The 23,570-nt window shown below is 49.6% G+C and overlaps 1 protein-coding gene across 4 annotated transcripts in view; it reads right to left on the bottom strand.

The window, feature by feature from the left end:
• Positions 1-23,570, bottom strand: part of ZDHHC3 (zinc finger DHHC-type palmitoyltransferase 3) — a 54,357-nt gene that overhangs the window by 29,889 nt on the left and 898 nt on the right. For 2 of the 4 annotated variants that reach the window (XM_040628936.1, XM_040628938.1), the window contains exon 2: positions 7,576-7,905. In XM_040628936.1, coding sequence (XP_040484870.1) covers positions 7,576-7,881 — 306 coding nt within the window. In that variant the 5' untranslated portion in view covers positions 7,882-7,905. Of the gene's footprint in view, positions 1-7,055; positions 7,154-7,571; positions 7,906-18,630; positions 18,771-23,570 lie in introns of those variants that run through there. The other 2 variants (XM_040628939.1, XM_040628937.1) reach the window with 2 other exon arrangements.

Below are 23,570 nucleotides of genomic sequence, written 5' to 3'. Positions count from 1 at the left end.
CAGAAACGTCTGTCCCCCACTCTTACGCACCTCACGGGGATGTCTTAAAGCCTGCATGGTACTGTAGCCCGGCAGACCACAAGGCACCAATTTTTTCCCCTCTTTTCCACGGTAATACTTGCTCATGATTTTAAAAAATACAGAGATGAGAAAATTAAAAAGGAAAACCCATCCTTTGATTTCACTACCCATAGATCCGTACAATTACCATTCTGGAGGACATTCTTCTAGTCTTTTCTCTGTGCACATAGCAAGCTAAAAACACTAGAGAATGAATAGGCTCACAACGCTCAGATGTTTCTAAAATACATATTTGGCCCCATAGTGGCATCTGTTTACATCTGGGGCAGGGAGGTGTGGTATGGTTCTACCAACCATTCCCCTCAGTGGCTAGCCCAAACTTCCAGTACCTTCCTTGACCCCTGCCCACTTCCTTTTCTATTTCAGAGAACACCGAGGCTGCTGGGGTAAAGCACCAGCTGGGGGATGAGGGTCCCAGCTAACCCCGGTCTTCAGGGGCCACACACTTGCACCTCAAGGCTTCTCCCCTGCATCGTGCGCACACTCCGGGCTCTCCCTCCCCTCACGCCTGAGCTTCTTGAGGTCGTGCGCACTTCTGTCTCTGCCACCTCTCCCTTACTCTGGTTCACTGCTCTCAGGCACCCGGCGTCTCCGCACCAGGGACACCTGTCACCAAGTCACTGTGCGACTCCCTGTGACCAAACCCAGAGGTCGGTTCTAAGCCCTCATCTCCCTTGGATCTCCCGTGACCACCTGTCCCTCCTGTCACTCTCTTCTGAGGCTGCTCTGCTCCCTCTGGGTGTCCTCCTGCCTCTGGGACCGGGCTTCCTGCCCTCCCTTGGGATGCTGCCCCCCTTGGACCCCAGTGTTCCTCAGGGATCCCCCCACCAGCCCTCTCCCCTGCTCATTCTGCTGCCCCCACCCCCGACCACCGACAGTCCTATCACACCCAGTGGTGATGTTCAATCGCCGGCTCCAACGCAGACCTCTTTTCGAGCTGCAGACATCTCCACCTGGCTGTTCAAGAGGCCTTAAAGCCAAAGAAAAGCAACCCCTCAAATTCACCATGCGAGACCTGAAACCGTTCCTTTCTCCCCAACCCCTCCCCCCACTCTCCCTTCCGTGGTCCGTGGGACATTCGTGCAGTGCAGTGTAGAAATCCGGCAGCCATCCCCAGCTCTCTGAACCCTCTGTCCCACATACTGGCCCCAAACTGTGCCTCAAATCCCATGTCCTCCCCCTCCATGCTGCCGTCACGGTCTTCATTCCGGCCCATCCTCATGTGCCCCAGATGTTAGAGCATCTCCCACCTCTGTCCATTCCCCTTAACTTTATTTCCCAGAGTAAACTTTCTAAGATGGGAATCTGATCACGTTATTCTCCCTGCCTGGACACCTTCACAGGCTTCGCACAGCCTTCCCCGGGGCCCAGCGTCCAAGCTCCTGGGCGGGGCAGGTGCAGGGCCCCCACAACGGAGCCCTGGACCACTGAACCAGCGTCCCCTCTTCCCTGTGGACTACCTGCAGTTTCCCAAAGCCACTGTGCCCTCCAAGTCTTCCTCTTGTGGCCCCAGGGACCCCGCGTCAACACCTCCGCCCAGCCTGCCAGGCACCTGCCTGCCTCTTGCACTGGCACCAAAACCCACTCAGGGATCACCTCCTCTGCCTTCTTCCTCCTGGCCCCGGGCCGCGTCCAAGACAGGAGCCACCGCTTGGCCTTTGCTGCTCCGGCCTGTTTTTATTTGTCTTAAAACACCTATCATTTAAGTACGCACTGATTGTGCACGGCTGTAAATTCCTGGAGGACAGAGACGACGTCTTTCAACTTGGTGCCTGGTGCGAGGCCCAGGGCCTGGCACGGAGCATGTATTCAATAAACCCAAGCTGAAGGATAACGATGATACAAGAGGCATTTACTGAGTGCTCCTATGCCAGGCACAGTCCCAAGTGCTTTATTGTATTTTCTCAGCTAATTCTGCCAATAAGCCTGTGAGGCAGAGACTATGTTATTCCCATTTTACAGATGAGGTAACTAAGCAGAGGAATCAAGCAACTTCCCAAGATGATATGGCTAACAGGTGGCAGAACCAGGATTCGGACCCAGGAAGTCCAGGTCTAGAACCCTGGTCTCTATCAGAAAACAACGTAGGTATTTACCAGATGCTGATGGAAGAGGCTTTTTACAATGGCCTTGATGCCATCATTCGGCCAGCGACTGTATCAGCGCGCTAACATTAAGACTGAAGCAGGCCTGGTCAGTACGTATTTAGGAGAGCACGACGATGTAAAAAGGACACGATGGAAAGCAACAGAGAAGGTTCCAAAGAAATACCAACGAATCCAAGGACTCAACATCCCCATGCATTTTAAGTGACAAGGATGAAACTTGTTTAAAGTGTTTCGGGGGGCCCTGGGATTGAGGCATGAGTGCACCTGCTGTCCAGGCAGAAACTCTCCCTCGATCAGCTCTGCCAGGAACACAGTGACCAGCCCCAGGCCTGTGTCACAGGCCACCTGTCTCCTCACAGAAAGGTGGGAGGTAGGTAATCCCCAAATGGGTCACTCTCCTCTCTCTGGAGCCAGAAAGATTTTTCAGTTGGCGTTTCTAAGTTGCTTAGCGGCAGGTATGAGAAGCTGCCTGGCAGGAGGGAGAATGACCCCTGAGGCAACTGACCTGACCTGGGGGAATAGGTCAGCACCTCTGGCCGCACCCAGCGCCGGCCTATTACCCGGCATGCTGCGGGAGGGCCCCAAGCTATCCCTCCTCTGCGCTCCTGGGAGCCTGCCATCATGCCGCCATGCTACTGGCCCGAGGAAATACTTGCTAACCGACTCTGTACACAGTGTGTAATCCATAAGGTCACGGAGAGAGGCTCCAGAAGAGAATACCAACTGCATGTGGATGAGTTTTGGCAGGTGAAACTGATATAGAGGCCTGCAGTGGTCTGGGACCGTCGTGTGAAGTCCGTTTATAGCAAGGTGTTCACAAATTGGGACTCAAAGGGAGGGAGGACAGTGGCAGGCAGGTGGATGGATTTTCTTCTCCTTAACGATGTGGTTAAATTGATTTATATGCCTCCTTGCGTCAAATCTCAGAACTGGGATCATTTACAATGACGAGTAAGTAAACGAGTAGTTAGTAAATGATCAGAAGGGTTTACGCAATTATTGCGGCTGCGCAGAGCCTGGCTTTGAGCTTCCCGGTGGCCGGGGCAAAATGAACGGAACAAGCTATGCCTCTCAGCTTTAAGCAGCTTCCGGGAGACAGACATTGTTCCCAAACTAAATCTTAAAGGCAACCCCTCAGGATTCCTGAAGAAGCTCACAGGATGAGGAATTAAAATGTATCTGCAAGGGGAAAGGAAAAAGTGGCAAAGCTGGGGGGTGGGGAGGGAGACAGGGACCAAGATGAGAGTCTCCAAGTCTGGTTGGTTTTCAAGAGGCTGCCTCCTCTGGGCGCTCAGAGCCCCTCTAGACCTCTGAAGTGTTTCGGGAACACAGAGAGCTCCTCGACATGACACACCCTCCGAATGAGCGAGGCGAGGGCACCCGAGACCAGACCCTGGTCTGACTTGGGCTCTGCCCACGCCATGCCGCCTCTAGGCCAGCTGCCCTGCCAAGGGAGGCCCCTTTGGCCCCTTTCTCGCTCCTTCAGGCCCGTCCCTTTTACCCCACTTCCCATGGGAGCTTCGCCTCCAAGGGGGCTCCTTACATGTTGGTGAGTCATTTCCCTCTTCCCTTTTCTGCTCAAGCTGCACACGGACCCACGTCCCACTGCGGTGGAGGGAATGACTGCTAACTGGTCCAGGACGCTGCAGGTGTCCTGACGGTCCAACTGCGGCAAGATTTCAAAGCTGGAAGGGGTCTAGCGACTGTTTGGGGGAGACTAGAAGAGGTTCCTTTTCTTTTTTTTTTTAAATATAACCTAGTAATACTAACAAACCCAAATGATAAACAATGCATACATTGTTCCATGTTGTTTATAACCCACGGAGATAGTTTTTTTTGAGAAGAACTATATGCAACATAAATTCCTGAGATACAAAACATGATAATCCTGTTAGGGAGCTCCTGAGAACCCTGCAGTGGCACCTTCCTAAAAACATTCCCCCTCCCACAGTGTTAAAAAGGAGCCCCAGTTTGATCTGTCTTCAGTGTGAGATCGAGGCTCCCCATGCTGCCTCAGGGCCTCCCACCTCTGTCTGGACACACTGGGTTTTGCATAACACGTCAGTGTGCTGGGAGAGAGGAAAGGCAGGTGGCCGAGGAGCCCGAGGTGGGCCACGCCTTCAGGGCATGTCTGAGCTGCTCCCCTTACTAATGATAGATGTCTGACAGATACTTCGTTTGGGGAGAGGCCACGCAAGTCAGCGTGGGGTAAAAGGGTGCACGCATGTGAGGGCAGCTGGAATGCAGGCCAGAAGCCTTCCCGCCGCTCTCCTCCTGACATCCAGTTCCCTGACTCATGTGCCTTCTAGACACCAACGACCTTGCACGACGCTGTCTGATCCTGACCCTCCGCCAGCCCTAAACCTGGTTCTCTACTGCCCACCTGGCATCTCTGCTTACGTGTAATACAGACACAGTTGGCCGGAACAGAAGCCTTGATTTCTCTCCAAAATCTGTTCTCGACTCTCCCATTTAATAAACGGCACCAGCAATCCCCTAGCTGCTCAAGCCAAGACGCTGGAAGGCACGCTCTCTAGTCCCTCTCCATTCTGTCGGCCCTGCGGGATAGTGGTTCTCAGACCTGGCTGAACAGAGAGGACGCCTGGGAGCTTTAAGCACCCCGATACCCAGGGCTCTACCCCAAACCAATCAGAGCAGAATCTCTGGGGCTGGGGCCCAGGCATCCGTACTTCTTCAAAGCTCCCTAAGGGAGTCTAATGTGCAGCCAGGTTTGAGAATTAGTGGCTTAAAACACACTCCAAGTCCAATAGGTTCCATCCAGCTTCACTGCTCCCACTTTGGTCTGAGCCACCAACCATGTCATGTGTGGGCCACTGCCATCCCTCTAATCCTCCTGGGTCTCTGCTCCATCTCAAATCCCCATTACAAGCATGAGGCACTCTCTTTTGAAAAATCAGGTCATGTCATGCCTCTCCGATGGCTTCCCACAGCATTGAGAGTAAAGAGCAACGCTCTCACGAGGCCCTAAAGGCCCTGAACGATCTAGCTTCTGCAGTCCTAGCCACCTCTTCCAGCTCCTCTTGCTCCCCTCACCACACGGCGGTCACCCCGGTCTTAGTCCTGTTCCCCAAATACGCCAAGCACATGCCTACCTCTGGGCCTTTGCACCTACTCTCTCCTCTTCCTGGAAGGCTCTGTCCTCAGGGCTTCATTTGCCTGACTCACAGCTCCATGTCATTTAGGTCTCAGCTTCAATGGCACTGCTCACAGCTCTTCTCAAGTCCCCTGGAGCTAAAGTAGGCCCCCTTGCAGCCCAGAAAAATCACATCCCCCCGATCACACTCTTCAGTTGTCTCTAAAATACTTATCACTGTTTGAAATCACCTTGTTTGCTCACTCATGTCTTCACTGCCTGACCCCCTGCGCTAGGACGTGAGCTCCAAGGAGGCAGGGATTCTGGTCTGTCTTGCTCACAGCTGTCTCCATTGCTCAGAAAGGCCCTCTCACGGGGCGCCTGGGTGGCTCAGTCGGTTAAGCGGCTGCCTTCAGCTCGGGTCATGATCTCAGGGTTCTGGGGATCAAGCCCCACATGGGGCTCCCTGCTCAGCAGAGGAGTCTGCTTCTCCCTCTCCTCCCTGCTTGTGCTCTCACTATCTCTCTCTCAAATAAATAAAATCTTAAAAAAAAAAAAGAAAAAAGAAATGCCCTCTCACTTAGGAGGCACTCACTTTGTCCCACTCATCAGGGCCCCCAGGCTCTTCCTCAGGGCTGCCAGCGTGATCCCCGTAAAATGACAACTGGGTCTTGCCACTCTTTTACTCAAAATCCTCAGGGGCTCTGGACTGCCCCTTGTCATCCAACTGCCACCCAAACCCATTCTCCTCCTCAGTTCCCAGCATCCCACATAGCTCCCAGGTGTCTCGAGGGGCCACACGCCTGTGTGCCCGCTGCTCTCTCTGCCTGGCCTGCTGTCAGTGTCTTCTTGCCCCACCACCCGCCACTTCCCCTGCCAACAGACGCTGCTCTCGCAACCCTGGCCAGCGCGCCACCCAGCAGCCGTTGTCGTCTAGACTGGTTCACACCGCCTCCCTTGTTATTCCACAGCAACCCGGGCTTTCCTCTGCCACAGCCTTCATTGCATGGGGCTGGCCTCACCTGTCTTCTCCAGACGGAGCACACTCTGGTGGGAACCACGTACAGGTTCCCCCCGCTGCTTCCCGACATTTGCATTATGTCACCTCACTTTTATGAAAGACCCACGTTAGTACCTGTTTCGGCCAACGGACAGAAATCCGAAGAGGACGTTCGCTTTTACAAAATGCGAATCACTTCTTTGCTTGATGTCGTTTCGGCTCATGAAAGGTTTCACAGCAACGCTCTCCTTTTCAGACAGTGGGGGAAACCTGCACGTCAGGCCCTTCAGGGCTCGGCTGATCAATGACCCCACCAACGGTGCCGGCACGGGCGGGGGAAGAGGTGCTCTCTGGACCGACTGCGGACATGTAATCGAGCTGGGAAAGCTTCTCTCCCTCGGGATGGATTAACAACCCACCGCCTGAACCGGTAGGAAGTGGAGCCCATCGAGGAGGGAACGAGCCCAGGACCCACGGTGTCTATTTTGCTGTCCCTGGGGCTCACAGAAACAGAGTCTGGGTGGCCAGGGCCACGGCCCATAGCGGTGCTTTCCCTCTCTTAATTTCAACATACTTGTCCTCCGCACGCAAACAATTAAGCCACAGGAGGTCTTTATCAAATCACGCACTCTCGCTTTTCCCATACCAGATAATGAACAGGAACGGAGGGTTTAATATCAGGGTACACGACACTCAATAGCCACTTGCACAGCTTGGTAGATTTAGCTAAGTCATCAGGCAGAACACCACCACTTTACCCCCAGATATTCACCAAGAGGCACTTGCTGCTGCCTGAAACAGGCTTGTCCAGCTTTTCAGGAAAAGATGAGCCTCGCCCAAACAAAGTGAAGGCCATTTCCGTGCAGGTTCCTGGAATTGGATATGGCTTTAATTTCAAGAGCACCTCGCTGCAGTCCTGCCTTCGCTGGGAAGCCCCGCCCTCAGCCAACCCCCCAGCATGCTTTCCACTCTGATGATCTGCCCCAGTCTCCACGGTTATCTGACTGCGCCTTTCGAGCGAACGAGAGGCTAGGGTTCCCCTAGGCCAAACCCCTCCGTAGCATGTTCCGCTAATGTACATTCCAGTGTACATACAGGATCATCCAACCAAGACAGAGAGGCTGTGGCACAGATGGCGTCCCCTCGGGGGGCCTGAGTTCACGTCCCCCCCTCCAGACCTGGCCCTCCTGTTCTCCACACTCCCAAGGTCCGGGGGAACATGCGGGCTGCGGCCATGCCAGGGCCAGAGGAGGAGAGTGTGGGCTGGTTAAAACAGGCCCAGACATACTCACGGGGTCCGTCAGCATGGCCCGGCAGTGGGAAGCCAGGGCCAAGAAGGCCAGCAGGTTGAACACGATTCCGTTGATGACGCTGTACACGTAGTCTCGGGATGGAATCAGCATGACAAAGAGGACCACAAACTCCGCATAGAGGACCAGAAACCAGGTGACAATGGCACAGGCAATGCCACAGCCGTCGCGGATAAACCACATGGTTCCCACGGGACCGGGGTGGGGAGGTGGGACACACTTCTCCGGCTGGAGGTATTCTGGCTTCCGCTCAATGTCTCGGAAGTGGTGGGTGGGGATAAGCATCATAAGCTATTCTGTCCATCCTGGCATCTGGAAGAGAGAAGAGAGGACCCAGACAATTGGTGGTGTCTTGTTATCAAGGAGACTTGACAAAATGACCTTTCGAAAGTGAGCCATGAGGGATGCCCAGGTGGCTCAGTTGGTTAAGCATCTGCCTTTGGCGCAGGTCATGATCCCAGGGTTCTGGGATCGAGTCCCACATCGGGCTTCCTGCTCAGTGGAGAGTATGCTTCTTCTTCTCCCTCTGCCCCTCCCCCCAACTCGAGCTTGCTCTTTCTCTCTCAAATAAAGAAATATAAAAAAACTGTAAAAAAAAAAATAAAATGTGAGTTCTTGGGACACCTGGCTGGGTCAGTTGGTAGAGCATGTGACTCTTGATCTCAGGGTCATGAGTTCTAGCCCCACTCTGGGTGTAGAGTTTACTTTAAAAAAAAAAAAAAAAGGAAAAGGAAAAGTAAGTTCTCTTCCTACTTCCGTTAACTTAGCCTTTGTGAAACAGGACTACCTTGCCCAGAGCCCTCACATGACGGGAACTGTAAGAGAGCCTCCCGTGGGCAGTACCTCGCCCCAGGGCAGCTGGGGCTGTGGCCGTACACACAGGACACCGGCTTAGAAGTGGGGCTAGGGGCGCCTGGGTGGCACAGCGGTTGGGCGTCTGCCTTCGGCTCAGGGCGTGATCCTGGCATTGCGGGATCGAGCCCCACATCGGGCTCCTCCACTATGAGCCTGCTTCTTCCTCTCCCACTCCCCCTGCTTGTGTTCCCTCTCTCGCTGGCTGTCTCTATCTCTGTCGAATAAATAAATAAAATCTTAAAAAAAAAAAAAAAAGAAGTGGGGCTAGAACTCAGGGCTCTGTTTACTAGGGATCCATCTACTGCGAAGACGGTGTCAACAGATATGTTCCAGTGGTCTCTTTAAAGACAAGATGGGGCACAGAGCACCAAGCCCTCCAGGAAAACTCTCTTCAGCACGAACACCGCTGCCTCTATAAGGACAAACCCAGAGACTGACGTGGAGGCTGTCTGGGGTTAACAGGGATGAGTAGGAGGAAAGGAACTGGTGACCTAGGACCAGGGTTAAGTGGCAACCAGGAAGACGTTTCTAACTTACTACAGCATTAGCTAATGGTAAAGGCAAAAGAGCCACCCAGATAGGGAAGGTTCTTGAAACCAACCAAGTTTTTTAGCACTATGGCCCAAACAGTCAATTTTCCAGGAATCAGAGACTCCCAGAGTTCTGCCCTCCTTGTAGGTGATGGGGTCAAGTGGAGAATGTTGGACAACGAGTCCAAAGATGTTTCCGCAACCCCTGGCTGTGGGGCTTCATAAGCCTTCGTGTCCTCACCTGCGGAGACACCCCCCTTCCAGCCCCAGCCTCCCCCTCCCAGGGCTGGCATGAGGCTCAAGGGAGCTGGAGGTGCTCACGATGAATGCTGTAGACTGTAAAAGCCCACACACCATGCACCCCACACATGGGGTGTATCCTCTCTAGGAAAGACATCCATTCTTCCTGAAACAAGTGCTGACAACACGCCCCTTCTTCCTAACAGCTGCAGCCCGCGTGTCTGGAGACAGTGATGAAATAACTCAGCATCGATCATAAAGTCGATCTGTCCACGGCCGACGCGGCGAGACGCAGCAAGTACAGAGCTTCCTCCTCTGATTCCTTATCTCACACGTGGCGGCCTGCCGCTCAGCAGGCTGGTGGCTCGGTCAGAAGCTGTGCAGGGGCAGGCTCGCCCCGCGTGGAGGCACCACGGAGAGGCCACCGCGCAGTCTACAGCACAGCAAGTGACATCCTCGGGCTTCTGAGCACTCCAGTCACGTCGGAGCGGAGGAAACCATCCCCAAGCAGCCATGCGTGTGTTTCTGGAGACTGGGGCTCTCCAGGGCACAGGCAAACCTTCACTGGTGGTGCTGGGCCTTCCTCACCCTGTGGCCTTCTTCCTCCCCAGCCCTCATCCCCAACAGAGAAAGAGCGTCTGGACTGAATATGCTGTAGTCATGACGAGTAGGGTCGTGTCCAGAAAGCCGAGCGGGCAGAGCAGACACTGCTACTCAAAATGACATTCTAGAGTCAAAAGTTGCAGAGGCTCATCATGAGAGAGTAAGACGAAGGCCTTACTCAGGACGGCAGAGAATTAATGGCCAAAAGGCAGTTTGACTCAAAAAACACAGGGACTATCACATGCTGGGTACACTGGGCTGGGAGCTGAGGGACGGGAAGTCATGACGGATGGAATAACCATCCCAAGTAGAGTAAAAGCACTGGTTCCCCATAGGCCATCGACCAGAATCTTCGAATGAAGCAACCCGTGCTCTCCACAAGACGATGGCAGTTGGTGCTGCCAGTGACAACCTAGAGGCATGAACGATGCAAGGATACCCTTCTGAGGCACCAAATGGAAGGACAGCAGGAGCCTGCAGACAGGGGTGTCTGCGACTGGATCCGGGCCCAGCAGATGCTACAATTCTAAGCTCCGTTCAACCAAAAGCCGACAAACGAAAAGCTGAAATCCCATGAAATCCCACAACGATCCAAAGCTGATCAAAGCTCACCATTCTGACAGCTTCCACAGGCAAGCATTCTCTTGGTTCCTCCTGCGGCCATACGGATTTGTGGGTACTCAGGCTCAAAACCCATCAAGTTCTACTGGACCACAGCCACGCCATTCGAAAACGTATTGTCTCTGCTTTTGCATTACAATGGCACAGCTGAGCAGTTGCGATGAGACTGTGCGACCAGCAAGCCTAAAGACTGACCAGCAAGCCTAAAGACTGAAGTATTTACCCTCTAGCTTTTTTTTTTTTTTAAGATTTTATTTTTTTAAGTAATCTCTACACCCAATGTGGGGCTCGAACTCATGACCCCGAGATCAGGAGTTACGTAATCCACTGAGTGAGCCAGCCAGGCAGCCGTACTCTCTAGCTTTATACAGAAGTTTGCTGACCATGGTTCTAGGCGGTTGTTATGCACCAGATAAGTGAGATCTGTCTTGGCTCCAGCTTTCCCTGCAGAACAGCTCCGTGTGACAGAGATGGGTGGTTACAACTCACCCCGCCCCACCCATGTCTGTGGCAGCAAAACCTGCTGTCATCTGCCGCCGAAGGTCATATCACTGAAAGCTGTGTACTCCATCAAACTGTTCTTTAATTATCTTATAAAAGGTGTGCTTTTCTGATAGGGATGATCACTGAAAATAAATTTTAGAGCCATGTTCCTGTCCAGGTATTTCCAGTGATGGCATTCCGCTCATAGTATTTCAGACTCGTTGGCTGTATTCTCTCGTCAATTACTCATTCTTTTTTTTTTTTCCGCAATGTTAATCAATTACTCATTCTTGATTGTACACATGGCAACAACTTGACTAGAGTGAAGTTGCCATGTGTGGCTTGACTGAGGAACAGACCCTTCCGCGTTAAGTAAATTTCCCAGTAACTGTGGCTTGTTTCTGAGTAGATATACAGTTTAACCAATAGGATGGTTAAGGTGGAAATAAAAAATAAAACAGGGAGGTAAAATAAAAAACAGACCAAAAAAAAAAAAAGATTCTATACCTCCTCCTATCTTAAGAACAATAACCACCCATTCCTCCGGAATGATTTAGTTATTACCGGGAACATCAATTACTGGAGTGTATCAGGGAATGATGTCCTCGGGGGTCATGGAGATTCACTGAGCTCTTGGCCTCACACCAGCTGGCCTGTTCAGACTACTAGAATTCTAATTCCAACATCTCCTTTGTATGGTTCTTTGTCTTCCTCTTCCATCCCTGGCTACTGTCATTTCTGTGTCTACAGTTACCAATCCCCCCGACAAATTCTCCATTTATGACCACTAATTGGCTGTGGGCTGGAAAACAAATAAAACTATACACAGTAACCCTTGTAAAAGAAGGGTACTCATTTTAGGTAATAGGCCTTTAGGGAACACCTGCTATGCTCTCCCACCATACACTTCCTGTGGGCTGGAAGCCCTGTCTTTTCATTAGCCCACGGCCTGGCATGTAGTAGCCATTTACTGTACGTGTTCGTTACACAAATGCTTGAGTAAAATGCCAGAGCTTTGTGATCCCAGGCCCACGTCTGGAGGCCCTGTCTGCTTCCTTTCAAGGGTGTGGCCATACCCTGATGGTGGAGGGTGCACCAGTAGGACTGTGAAGTAGGTGGACTGTGACTCTTATTTAAGTAACCAGGAAGTTCCATCCTCAAACAATGTGGGACCAAAGAGTGCATAGAGGAGCTCTGTTTTCCCCTCGCTGGTGAGAGAGAACCTGTGATCGGGGCCGGCACCCAGACAAGGGCACACTCAGCAGAGTCAGACACCAAGTACTGAACTCAAGTTCATATTCCAACCCACACTTTAGAGTTTCAAAGTACCCTGCTCAAAACCAATCAAGGCACACTGCGAGGAAGAGTCTAACTCCAAGGCCCCTCGAGAGCAACGGAAGCAGCTTTCCAATAAGGACCTGTCCCTTAAATTAGCCAACGGAGTCTGAGAACCATGGGGAAAACCCCACCTCGAACAAATTGTGCTCCTTCCCTTCACTCGGCCCCTAATGACCACAGCAGGAGAGGCAAATGTGGACCTTTTTTCCTTTTCTTTTTTTTTTTTTTTTAAAGATTTTATTTATTTATTTGACAGAGATAGAGACAGCTAGCGAGAGAGGGAACACAAGCAGGGGGAGTGGGAGAGAAAGAAGCAGGCTCATAGCAGAGGAGCCTGATGCGGGGCTCGATCCCAGAACGCCGGGATCACGCCCTGAGCCGAAGGCAGGCGCTTAACCGCTGTGCCACCCAGGCGCCCCCTTTTTTCCTTTTCTATATTGAATTAGGGAAAGTCCAATCCTTGGGATTGAGGAGAGACTCTTTGCCCATGACAGACTCCCCACATGAGACCTTGCTTGTGAGCGCTGGGCAGAACTGTTTGCTCAGGCCTCTGGGTTGCGCACACAAGGAGGCTGGTGGGTCCCAAGACCTTTAATCCTGTCCACCAGCTCATCCACTCAGAGGGGCGGCCTCCTCCAGTTTTCCCCCCAGCCCCACCTCTTTCACCCATTCCCTTGCCCTTTTGACCCTCTAAATTCTCCTCTCTTCAGTTCAATTCAATTCCAAAACATATTCGTGGAGCAGCCCCTAAGCGTAAGGAACTACGCGGGGGGAGCTCACACACAAGGGATGACGAGGACAATAATGTGTGTGTGCTGCCCAGTTCAGGCCCTGCCATTGCCCTCTCCCGGCTCCCAATCTGCTAAGACTCGTCTTACTTGCTTTGTTCTATTAACCTGCAAGGCCCATTTTGTTTGGCGTTGGAGCCTGGTATCTGGCAGGAGCAGGTGCTCATATCAATATTTCTTGAGTGAATGGATGCAGAAATCAGACAGACCTACCCCACAATGATCCTAACACATAGGTTTCTAATGAACAGCACAACGGAGAGGCAAAGAGTACAACCCCCCCCCCCCAAAAAAAAAGCCCAGAAGTGAGATAAATAGACTTTCTCATGGCCAGGGCATCTAAAGGGAGAGGATCTGAGCAGGGCACGGAGTCAGGTGAAGCGTTCTGCTCAAAGGCAGGGAAAGCGGTCATGCAGGTCGGCGGGGGCTGGATGTCCGGGGCTGTGTTGGGAACAGGAGGTGGGGGGCGCTAAGTGGAAATGAAGCTTTAAAGGCAGGGTTATGCTATGTAGGCTATGTTTTACAAGGCCTTGAGCTTCAAGGTGAGTTGGGACTTCACCTTGGAGGTACTGGGGAGGCACCCCGGTCTCTGAGCAGAGCTATAAGGTCTGTAGTCACGCTATGGTAAGGCGGCTCTGGCACTGACAGACAAGACAAAATGAAACAGACAGAGGCTAACGAGCCCGGGGAGGCGCTGAGGCAACAGGCCAGAGTTCCAGTTGGGTGGAACTGGGTTTTCTGTTCCTCTTCCATTTTGTTTCCAAAGAAAGATCGAAAACAAGGATCATTTGGCAATTTTAATTATAGTAATCTATGTTGTACTGTTCTGGCCAACGGTTCTGGAGCATGAAGAAGAGTTGGCTTTTCCATATGTTAGTAAGCCATGTCCGAAGTCATTCTTCTTCTGCCTGGCAGGGGAGCACACAGAGGCCCAGAGAAGCGAAGGGACTAAGCCCTGGGGGTAAGGAAGTCACAGGAGGATTCACGGTACTGGAGGAGTCCTGGAGCTCCCCGGAGCTAGTGAGCCAGATGATAAGGAAGATGCAGCCTCGTGTCAGAATGACCTGTGCTCTGTGCTATCTGAGCAGGTGGGAATCCTAAGGAAATCATCTAGTCTTCCTTCTCAGAGTTTCAGAAGCAAAAAACCGAGAAGTGACTGAAAGTAGTGATAATTTTCTAAAACAAGAGCAAAGCGAAATGCCTCCAGGTCTCTAACTCCCATGCTTCATTATGCCTGACCGCAAGTGTGCCCTTCCATTAACCCAGACATGCAGACGCACCTGTACTTAGTGAAATGCAGTCTGGGCCCTACAAGCCCCTGGGTTTGGGGTACTGGGTTGGCTCTGTGGTAAGCACTCATGACTCAATTTCCACGCTGCCTATCCACGGCTGAGCAATACAAAGGGGTTTGAAAGGGTGATGCTACGACCAAGCTCACAGGTCCCATCGCACTGAGGCCCATCAGCAGGCTGGCCAGGCTGGATGCCGAGCCAAGTGTTGACCATTGGCGGTGGCAAGAATCCAGAGCCAGGCCCTGTTGTTACTTAGCATTTGTTCAATGAGGGGCCAATCCTTACAAATCCATCACCTGCCCTAAGAACACTGACCCAAAGGCCAGGCTTCATGTGCAGGGTCAAAGCCATCACATAAAACATACAAGATCTGTATTGGGTGTATTAGAGCCCCCCCTCCCCGCCCCCACTCCACGGTTCTCCAACCAGCAAGTGTCCCAGGGACCGCAGATCCTCTCAGACTGCCAACGTCACTGGCTTTCCCGACATAAGATCCTATCCCGAAGTCCCCATTACTTCAGCTAGATCTAAAATCCTTAGAAGCATCTCAAAGTACTTTGTGAAGATTACTTTCCGAAGACCCCACACCCACTCACATTCTCACATCCACACATGCATTCACACACAGCATGGAAGTAGGTTTTGGGGACTGTACAGCTTAAAGTGGTATTAACACACCCAACCTGTATGAAATATCTGTACACAGACTGGTTGAATAAACTCAATCAGGTGCAATTATTTCCCCTTGGCTTAGAGACGAAGGTCATCCAAATACTCAAAAAAAAAAAAAGTTTTTTAAGGATTCAACTTTCTGGGTCCCTAGTAGGAGGAACATACAGTTCATCTATAGTTCAACTCGATTTCATCAGCTCCTTAGCCGAGGTCATGAACGTTGTTAGCGAAGTAGTAGAAATCCTTAAATTGGAGGCTTTTGACTTGGGTCAACATTTGTTTCAGGTGAATAGTTAACATTTTAATAAATCTAGTAGTATGCTGAATTGCTGTTGGGGGGGGGCGCTGGTCTGGTATCCTCTTAAACTTGCCCTGAACATTGAATTCTCACCTGGACTAATTTTTACTACAGTTAAAGAACTCGGTCTACCCTTACACAATCACTTAAAAGGTCCCCTGAAAGAAGGAAGCATCTTTTCTGGTATTTCTATCATTTTTCTCAATTGAAATTCATCTTAATGAGTCTATCAATAACCTTCTATGGTTTCAATTCTACTGTCTCAAAAATATGGTGTTTGCCTCTTTTAGAACTTCTCACATTTCAGAGTGATAGACTGAAAAGCATTCAAATGCCAGCCCCACAACTTCAAAGATAAATAAATGGTCCATGCCCTAGAAGCTTTAGAAAGGCATCTGGAGAAGCAGAAAACCAATTTATCTGAGCTACAATTCTCTTAATTTAATTCGTGTAAGGACCTCAAAGGATTGTAAATTTTATACCCATTTTTAGAGGGTTCTCAGAAAAAGAAAGAATGAACCATGAATCACTATGTTTGAAATATTTCGTTTAAAAAAAAAAAGAAAGAATGAGTCACTGAACTTTTTTTCTAAAAGGTAAGGGTGTGGTTCAAAGGAAAGGTGCCATATCATCTACATCACAACCCGCCCGTGGAGGAAGGCGTCCAGGCAGGCAGAATGCCCTGGCCTGCTTAGAAGATCTCTACCGACAAGTGATTCCTCCCTCTGCAGGAGGGTCTGTCCTGCTCTGCCTGTCTCTTGTCTTCTGACATATTCCACCTTCCAAAAAACACTAAAAAAAAAAAAAAAGAAAAAAAGTAAAAGTAAAAATTAAAACATCACACCCCCTAACCAAACCCTATAGACAATAAGGTTCACCGAGAAAATCAGATAGGGGTTGTAAGTTAAATTTCCCTTCCGGCCTCCTAACCGGCCACCTTCTGATAAGACAGACTCATGCGCACACTCAGACTTCTAACAGCAGGCCTTCATTTGGACAGCTCATGGACGCCAACAACTCTCCCACCTACGACGACGGACTACTGTACCACAACTAGCCAGTTCACCACCTCCTAACTTTCTAAATCTACTAAAAAAAGACACACCTGATGTGGGAAACAAAGGCAGAGGAGAAATTATTAAATTTCCTTACTACCTACAGCCCACTGACAAGTCCTTGGAACAGGCAGAGTGACCTTCCTCTAGGGACTCAACTGCCTCAATGTTGACACTTTGCTAACGGCAAAAGGCCATCTTAGTCCAACTCCCAGCATCCTGTAAGTTTACATCAACATAAAAATTCCTTTGGAAACTTCCCTTATCTCTACTCCCCAAGATACATGTTGGCAATCATCCCCCAAGCGTACGACCCACCGATATACATCTGAAGGGTCTCATGACTGAGTTTCTACTAAACAGTAATAAATGACCTTTCCTAACAAGAGCTAGCCCCCTCAGGATCCTGCAAACCGTGTTTCCAAAACAGAGGCTTACACTATCCCTGACCACCGCCCCCCCAACTTGAAGGTATCTGATGGGCCACTCCTCATGACCCCGGGGCAGCTCTTTCTGCCCACGGGTCTGCCCAGTGCTTTATTAAAACCCCCCTTTTGCACCAAAGATGTCTCAAGAATTCTTTCTTGGCTGTGGGCTTCGAAACTTCACTTCTCTCTTACATCACTCCCGCACAGAGAATGCCATAATATAGGTCACACACACTGGGGATCAGTAGAAACAACACTCGTTTGGGTAACACACTCTACTTCCCCCTTTTATAGGTGTACTTCACGATATGTTGTAACAATGAGGAAAATTAATGAGACTTAAAACAAGCCCATGCGTAAGATGAACTGGTTAAAAAAAAAAAATCAATCACTATTTGGGTCAGAATTTTAGAGCTGCAGGAAACCTAAAAGACCATCTTAGGTCTGAGGAAAGTCCATTTGAGACTTTGTCTGAAAGTTTTAGACAAAACATGCCGTGCTGTCTCCAGGAATGGAGATGGGCACCAACGTGAACCAGATGCCTACGACGATTGAGAACTTAGGTAAAGCAGCTCATTGTAATTCTTACAACAACCCAGCACCTCGACCTTCTTACACCTCAACCCAGTGCGGTGCAGAAGCCTTGGGGGAACACTCCCAAGGTCATACAGAACAAGGGAGTGGTAAGGCCAGGACTCAAAACCAGCTCTGTTTGCCACCATAGACCACAGCCTGAGCACAGCACATGACTTTCTTTTTTTCCCCAGAGCGGGAGGGGAGGCATGACCAAGCCGGAAACACGAGTTCTGCTTCCTACTCCCTCACACAGATGGTGGACCTGAGGAAAAGTCACTTCAACTTCGCTTTGCCGGCTTCGTCTCTAAAGTGACTGGGAAGGACTACACCTCTAAGATGTGTGAATTCTTTTGAAAAACCCAAGCATTGGACTCTAAACAGACATCCCTTCCTCTAGCTCCTGGAAACCGATTGTACCTGTTCTTTGAAGAAAAAAAAATTTTTTTTTCTTTCTTCTCTGAGCCATTTGACTGACTTCTGGCAGCTGCCTCTTCCACGGATCACGACACCCCCCCAGACTACCTTACACACGCTGGCCCTCAAACACTCGGCCTTCCAGAAAGAGACTGCGAACTCCAGTCCAGCCTGTTCTCTAGATGAGTACAGGAATGAAGCTCAAGGAGTGAGCCGAAGTTCCACAAAATCTTTAGAGAGGGGACTCACTTCCCTCCTCAGTGTAGCGGACGGTATCTGCCACTGGCCTGTGCAGCCATCTCCCTACATGAACTCCTCTCCTTCCAGAAGTCTGCAACCCAGCAACAGTATCTTTCCAAGGGTAACAATGTATCACCAACCCAGCTACCTTCAATACGGCTCTTCAATGAATGTGTTACTCTCACAGTATGTGAACCCTTCCTCATCAGGTGCACTGGCCTCTGGCAGGGTAGGCTCCTGGCACAGTGGGGGTATGCTGAATGTACGAGTGGGGCCCCCATTCTTCCTGGGTGTCTACTACCTGCCAGGCACTGCGCTGTGCACTAGACACATCTCCTCCTCTTTGATCATCACATCTGCTCTATTTTGTAGATATAAACCCTGGCTTTCCTATCCCCTTTTTGAGAAGAGGCAACTGAGGCACGGAGAGATTTGCCTAAGTTCATAGTTCGAAGCAGCCGTGGAGACAGGGTACACTCCCCAGCCTGCTTTCGTTCCAGAGCCTGCTTTTTACTCCTCACTGCAACCATTAATTTTGCCCCGTAACCAGAAAACAAAAGGGAAAGGTGCGTCGGTGCCTCCGCCATGACCTTGGGTTACTTACCATTTGGCTCTCTTGCCCACTTGTGGTTATGCGGAGATGGCGCTAGTGGACGGGCCACGCGCGGCAGCGTTCACAGGCCACAGGCCTGAACTTAAGCATTCTGTCTTCTAAGGTGGGGCCCTGGTTGAACACCAGCCAACATTTGGAAGGACTGATCCTGCCTTAACCTAGGAAGCAGGGGGGATGTGAAGCTTCAGAGGGGACAGTCACCCTAGGGCTGAGTCCCTAAAATCTGCTTCTGTTGGAGAATGCTTATTGGGGGGCCAAGTTCCAGCACGCTGTTTCTTCGGAGACAGAGCCCACCCATGCTAGGCAGAGACCAGCCAGCAAAGGGTCCCATCTGAGGGTGCTGAAAATGGCACCTGCCCCCACATTGTGCCATGTGCAGACATGCAGCCACTGTGACATCACCCAGGCAAGCGCTTGGCTTTTTTAGGGACTAAAAGCAGAAGGTCCTTGGAGGGATCTGAGAGAAGAGCGAGGGGAGAGCAAGAGAACCAGTTACGGCAAAAGCACCAGGAGCAAGAAGGGAAGCCGTTTAGCTTTAGATCCCTGCTGATGCCACTCACCCCAGGAACCTGTAGGTGCCACACCAGAGCGGAGTCTTGGGAAGAGCTTGGGACCAAGGAACAGGGCTGTCCACGTCCTCAGCCCCTGCCTCCCAGGCAACAGACTCTCTGACATCTCTTTGAGGGCTTTGGGGACAGAAGGGAGGCTAGTGCTAAGTGAATACAGACTGGGCTTGGAGTCGGGAGGCCACAATTCTACTCCCCCTCCTGTGGCCACTACCTCCTTATTTCTGGCCAGACAGTCGGCCTCCCTGGGCCTCAGTGGCCTCATCTATAAAACGAGGGAAGACTGAGCTGCATGCTAAGATCCCTTGCAGGGTTGAGATTCTGACTCCTCTGTTCCCATGAACAAATTCAATAATTTCTTTGTTAATTTCTTGGATTTTATGCGTTTACCAAAAGCATCCCTTAACTTCCTGTCCCTGTTCTTTGTTCATATACAGAAAGAAATCCACCAATAACTGTCAGCCATTTTCCTGAGCATGCTCAGTTTTTCAATCAATTACCATTTCCTTTTGTAAATTCACTTAATTTTTTTTTTTCGGAGTGGAAAAAGCACTACCTAAATGTATCAAATATTATAAAGTGGTAAGAGAGAGAAACCTTTAAAGTGAAGTAGGACCATTTTTCATTGTTTAAGTATATGTATATCCAGGATCAGTTTTGAGCTTTACCATCTGGTAAGATACACATCTGAGGGTAAAATGAAGCTCAGAACAGCTAATAGACTTGCTCAAAATCACAAAAAATGATCTGTGGCAAAGCCCAGATCACCAGAATAGATACCCAGTAGTCTTTGCACTGATAGATCATTATCTTCCTAATCATCTTGCCCTTCTAGATTTTCTGCTATTTCTCAGTTTAGAAACGTACGCTTTGTCCATTGCCAAGTCAAGTTACTGCAATAGAATTGTGGCCAGCATTGCAACTGTCCCACTAGGCTTATTTTTCTAAGGTGAGATATGTAATCCCCCCCCCACAAAGGGATTCTGTCCCCACAGACCCTGACCAGGAGAAATTCATGTCTCAGGTAGCCCAGAAAAATCCAGAGTTCAACTGCCAAATTTCTACATACCAGGAAGGTTACAGTTTGGAGGAGACCATGAAAAGATGGAGTTTTCCTGGTATTTCCTGCCATTTCTTGGATGGATAACTGAATTAGGCGAGAGAGGGAACTGGGGCCTTCTTACCTTTACATTTGAAAGCCAGGAATAACCTGGCCATTTGTCTCTGGAAATCTGCTTCCAAAGAGGAAAGCAAGTGATTAAAAACGTGCAAAAACAGGAAGAAACTAGAGGCAACATGGAATTTACTTCTCTCCCCACCCTCCAGCAGGTCAATATCCAGACTTCACTCCTCCATTTCGTTTTGGATTCTGGGGCTATTAGCATGTGTATGTGTGTTTAAGTATTTCCAGATTTGCTCATTAGAATATGTGACCCTCCCCCTTTTTCACACATGCCCTAATGAAAGGCGTAAGAAGCACCCTGCTACCCTCTCAAAATGAAGCACACGTGAAGGCCGTTTCTCTAAATGAGAATAAGCTTTACCCATGTAGTCCTATCAATTTTTCTACCACTGTAATTACGGTTGTAATTTCTGGAAAAGCAAGACAGCCACCGACAAGCCAAGGCACAGGCAGGACAAATCAAAGTGTTTAAAGGAAACAGATCTATAGGGAAAAGAGTCACTGGCTTTTGCTTTTCTGCGATGCCCGGCTAATTGTGAAAAAGGTAAAGGCCTCACACTTGGCTACCTCTCTTTGAGACTGGGAAGAAGATGTTCCCCTGCTGGGCTTTTAAGAGCACTCTGCAACTTCAGCACCATGGACTCAGCATCGCCCCAAGCTCTTCCGTAACTGGCTTTTATTGCTTTAATTAACCACGGTTAGGTGGGACAGATTTACTCCACCTCTGTAATGTCATTGTTGCCTGCTAGTGGCTAGCAGCAGCTCTTTACCTCTCGCCCTTGATGCCTGGTCTGCACAATTAGCGCCTTATTATAGGTTGGCCTCACGTCTAATTACCACACTGGCTCAATTGGGCACGTTATTTCACTGTCTTGTTTGTGCGCCAGTTCGAGTGCCTGGGCTCTCCAGCTACGGTAAACCCTCCGCTCCTTTTAGGCAGGTGTGTTTTCAGCTTCCCATCTCTTTGAGTCCACAAGAACACTAGACACGCACAGGCATGCAAACAAACACTTCCTGTTTGAAGAGCTTCTAGATGTCTATTCTGGGAGTAAGGCACATGGTTGGCATCTGGGTCTCCACGCCTCGCTCCATCATCCAGATCCATCAGGCTTCTCTTTTGTTGAGGGCTCTTCTCAGCTACTCTGAGTTAAGCTCCACTTGGCCTGTATGTAACCTTTTCCCTTATCTAAAAGGGTTGGCTGAAACAGCCTTAGGAGTGTCCCGTCAGCACCACGTTGGACATTCCTTTAGAATAAGGATTCAAGGGATGTGAATTTATGCTTGAATAGATTCCCTGCTTTTGGAGTAAAAACTAACTACAGCCTACAGGGCAGTTAACAATTCCGTAACAAACACAGGCCTCCTTCACCAAATACTCTGGCAAATGAAGCACAGTCTTGGGGGGAGACTGCATAAGGGGGTGGCTAGGCGTGCAAGTATGGGAGTTGGATTGCCTGGTCTCAAATCCCAGCTCTGGCACTTTCTAGTCATGTGACCCGTGACCTTGATCAAGACAATCAACCTCTCTGCACCTCAGTTTCCCAGTCTATAAAATAAGGATAATAGTACTTGCCTCATAGGGCTCACGTGAGGACCAAATCAGTTAATCATTGTGAAGTGCTTCAGAACAGTGCTTGGTGCCTAATGAGTACCATGTAAGTTAATGTTAAATAAAATTAACAGAGTACAGAGATTCAGAATGGACAGACCTACAAAACAATATGCCCCTCTCCCCCCCCCAAAAGAATCTGACAATGATGGAAAAACATGCTGGCTTTACAGACTAAGGTGTTATTCTTACCTTCTTGATTTTCTGGCTAACATGCATTCTTTGACTTGCTTCAATAAACCAAAAAAGAACTCTGAATTTATGAGTTTTTAAAACGTGTAATGCATTGTCACAACAAACATGATAGAAAAATGTTCTGGCAGCATTGAAATATAACGGTTAGTAAAGGTGTCATTGTTTTAGTAGAGAATTTAAAATAAATATTCCACAGTTTACACCTCTCAGAACTACTTAGCCTAACATGTCAGACATCATTCATAATATTATTTAGTAAATACTGTCAACACTTCTCCAGCAAGGAACCTTTAGTCGATTGTCAGGGGAATGGTTCAAATACATGTTCTATATTTTCAAAGACTTATTAAAAGATCTTCATATAAAGATGATTCCATGGTATCCAACTCAGACTCTCTGTCTTTTCTGATCTGTCCATTTGCTGCCACTTTTTAAATCCTCAATCCTCTTAGATAACCTAGCTACGAAAATTCCATGTTCAGGGTCTCTACTTTCTGAGCAATCTCTAGAACAAAATATCATTTCTAACAACAGCAGTCCCTTGTTATCTCATCACAAAGCTCCTCACATAGAAACCAGGTGTCCAACCACACAAAGATTCCTATGTGCCACAACAGGTGGGGTACTTGTGCTTTCATTCAGAAGAAAAGCCTTCCGGCTTCACCTCTCCCAGTTTCCCTGGAGGGCAAAGTCCAACCCTGTAGGATGTCTTCTCTTAGGTGCACCTATAAGAGAACTATGGAGGCATAAGAAGCCACTGATGTCCAGTCCACTAAGAAGTGATCATTTATTTTGGAACTCAGCAGTTTACAGCTTAAGAATATGGGCAGGTACTTTTTCCCTGTACCCTCCTCTGACCCACCTCCCTAATCCCACTGTGTTCATGGGTGCCACCATCGCAGTTCTTAACCATGTTCTGTGGTTATGTTGACCCTAGAGCCTTTCCCTCTGCCTGGGGAACTTCTCTGGGCAGAAGTTGTGTTTTATTTGTTTTACTTTTCCAAAGTTGGCACAAAGCCCATCCACAGTAAGCTCTCAATAGTTACCTATGAGACAGTATCGAAGGTAAGAAATACATTCTTTAGATGATCAAGCTGTCAGGGGTTACTGTATTTTCACTTTTGAGAACACAGAGGCTCCTTAAATGGACATTTGGAAAAGTCATCAGATCCCCCTGCTTCAATCACTTTGGGTTAACTTTTCCCCATTTATTCACATGACCTCTTTAAAATCTGTACCATACCCTATCTTGCCTCGCCTTAATGGGCTCCTTCAGTGACCCTATATTCACCTTGCAGGTATCCTTCTGGATATCCAAGGCCCATACTCCCACTTGGCGACCGCCAGGGCTGCCCCCCCCCCCCCCCCCCCCCCCCCC

This window comes from Ursus maritimus, unplaced genomic scaffold (genome assembly GCF_017311325.1).
Source record: "Ursus maritimus isolate PB19 unplaced genomic scaffold, ASM1731132v1 scaffold_14, whole genome shotgun sequence".
Lineage (NCBI taxonomy): Eukaryota > Metazoa > Chordata > Mammalia > Carnivora > Ursidae > Ursus > Ursus maritimus.
This window is presented reverse-complemented; position numbering and strand designations above follow the sequence as displayed.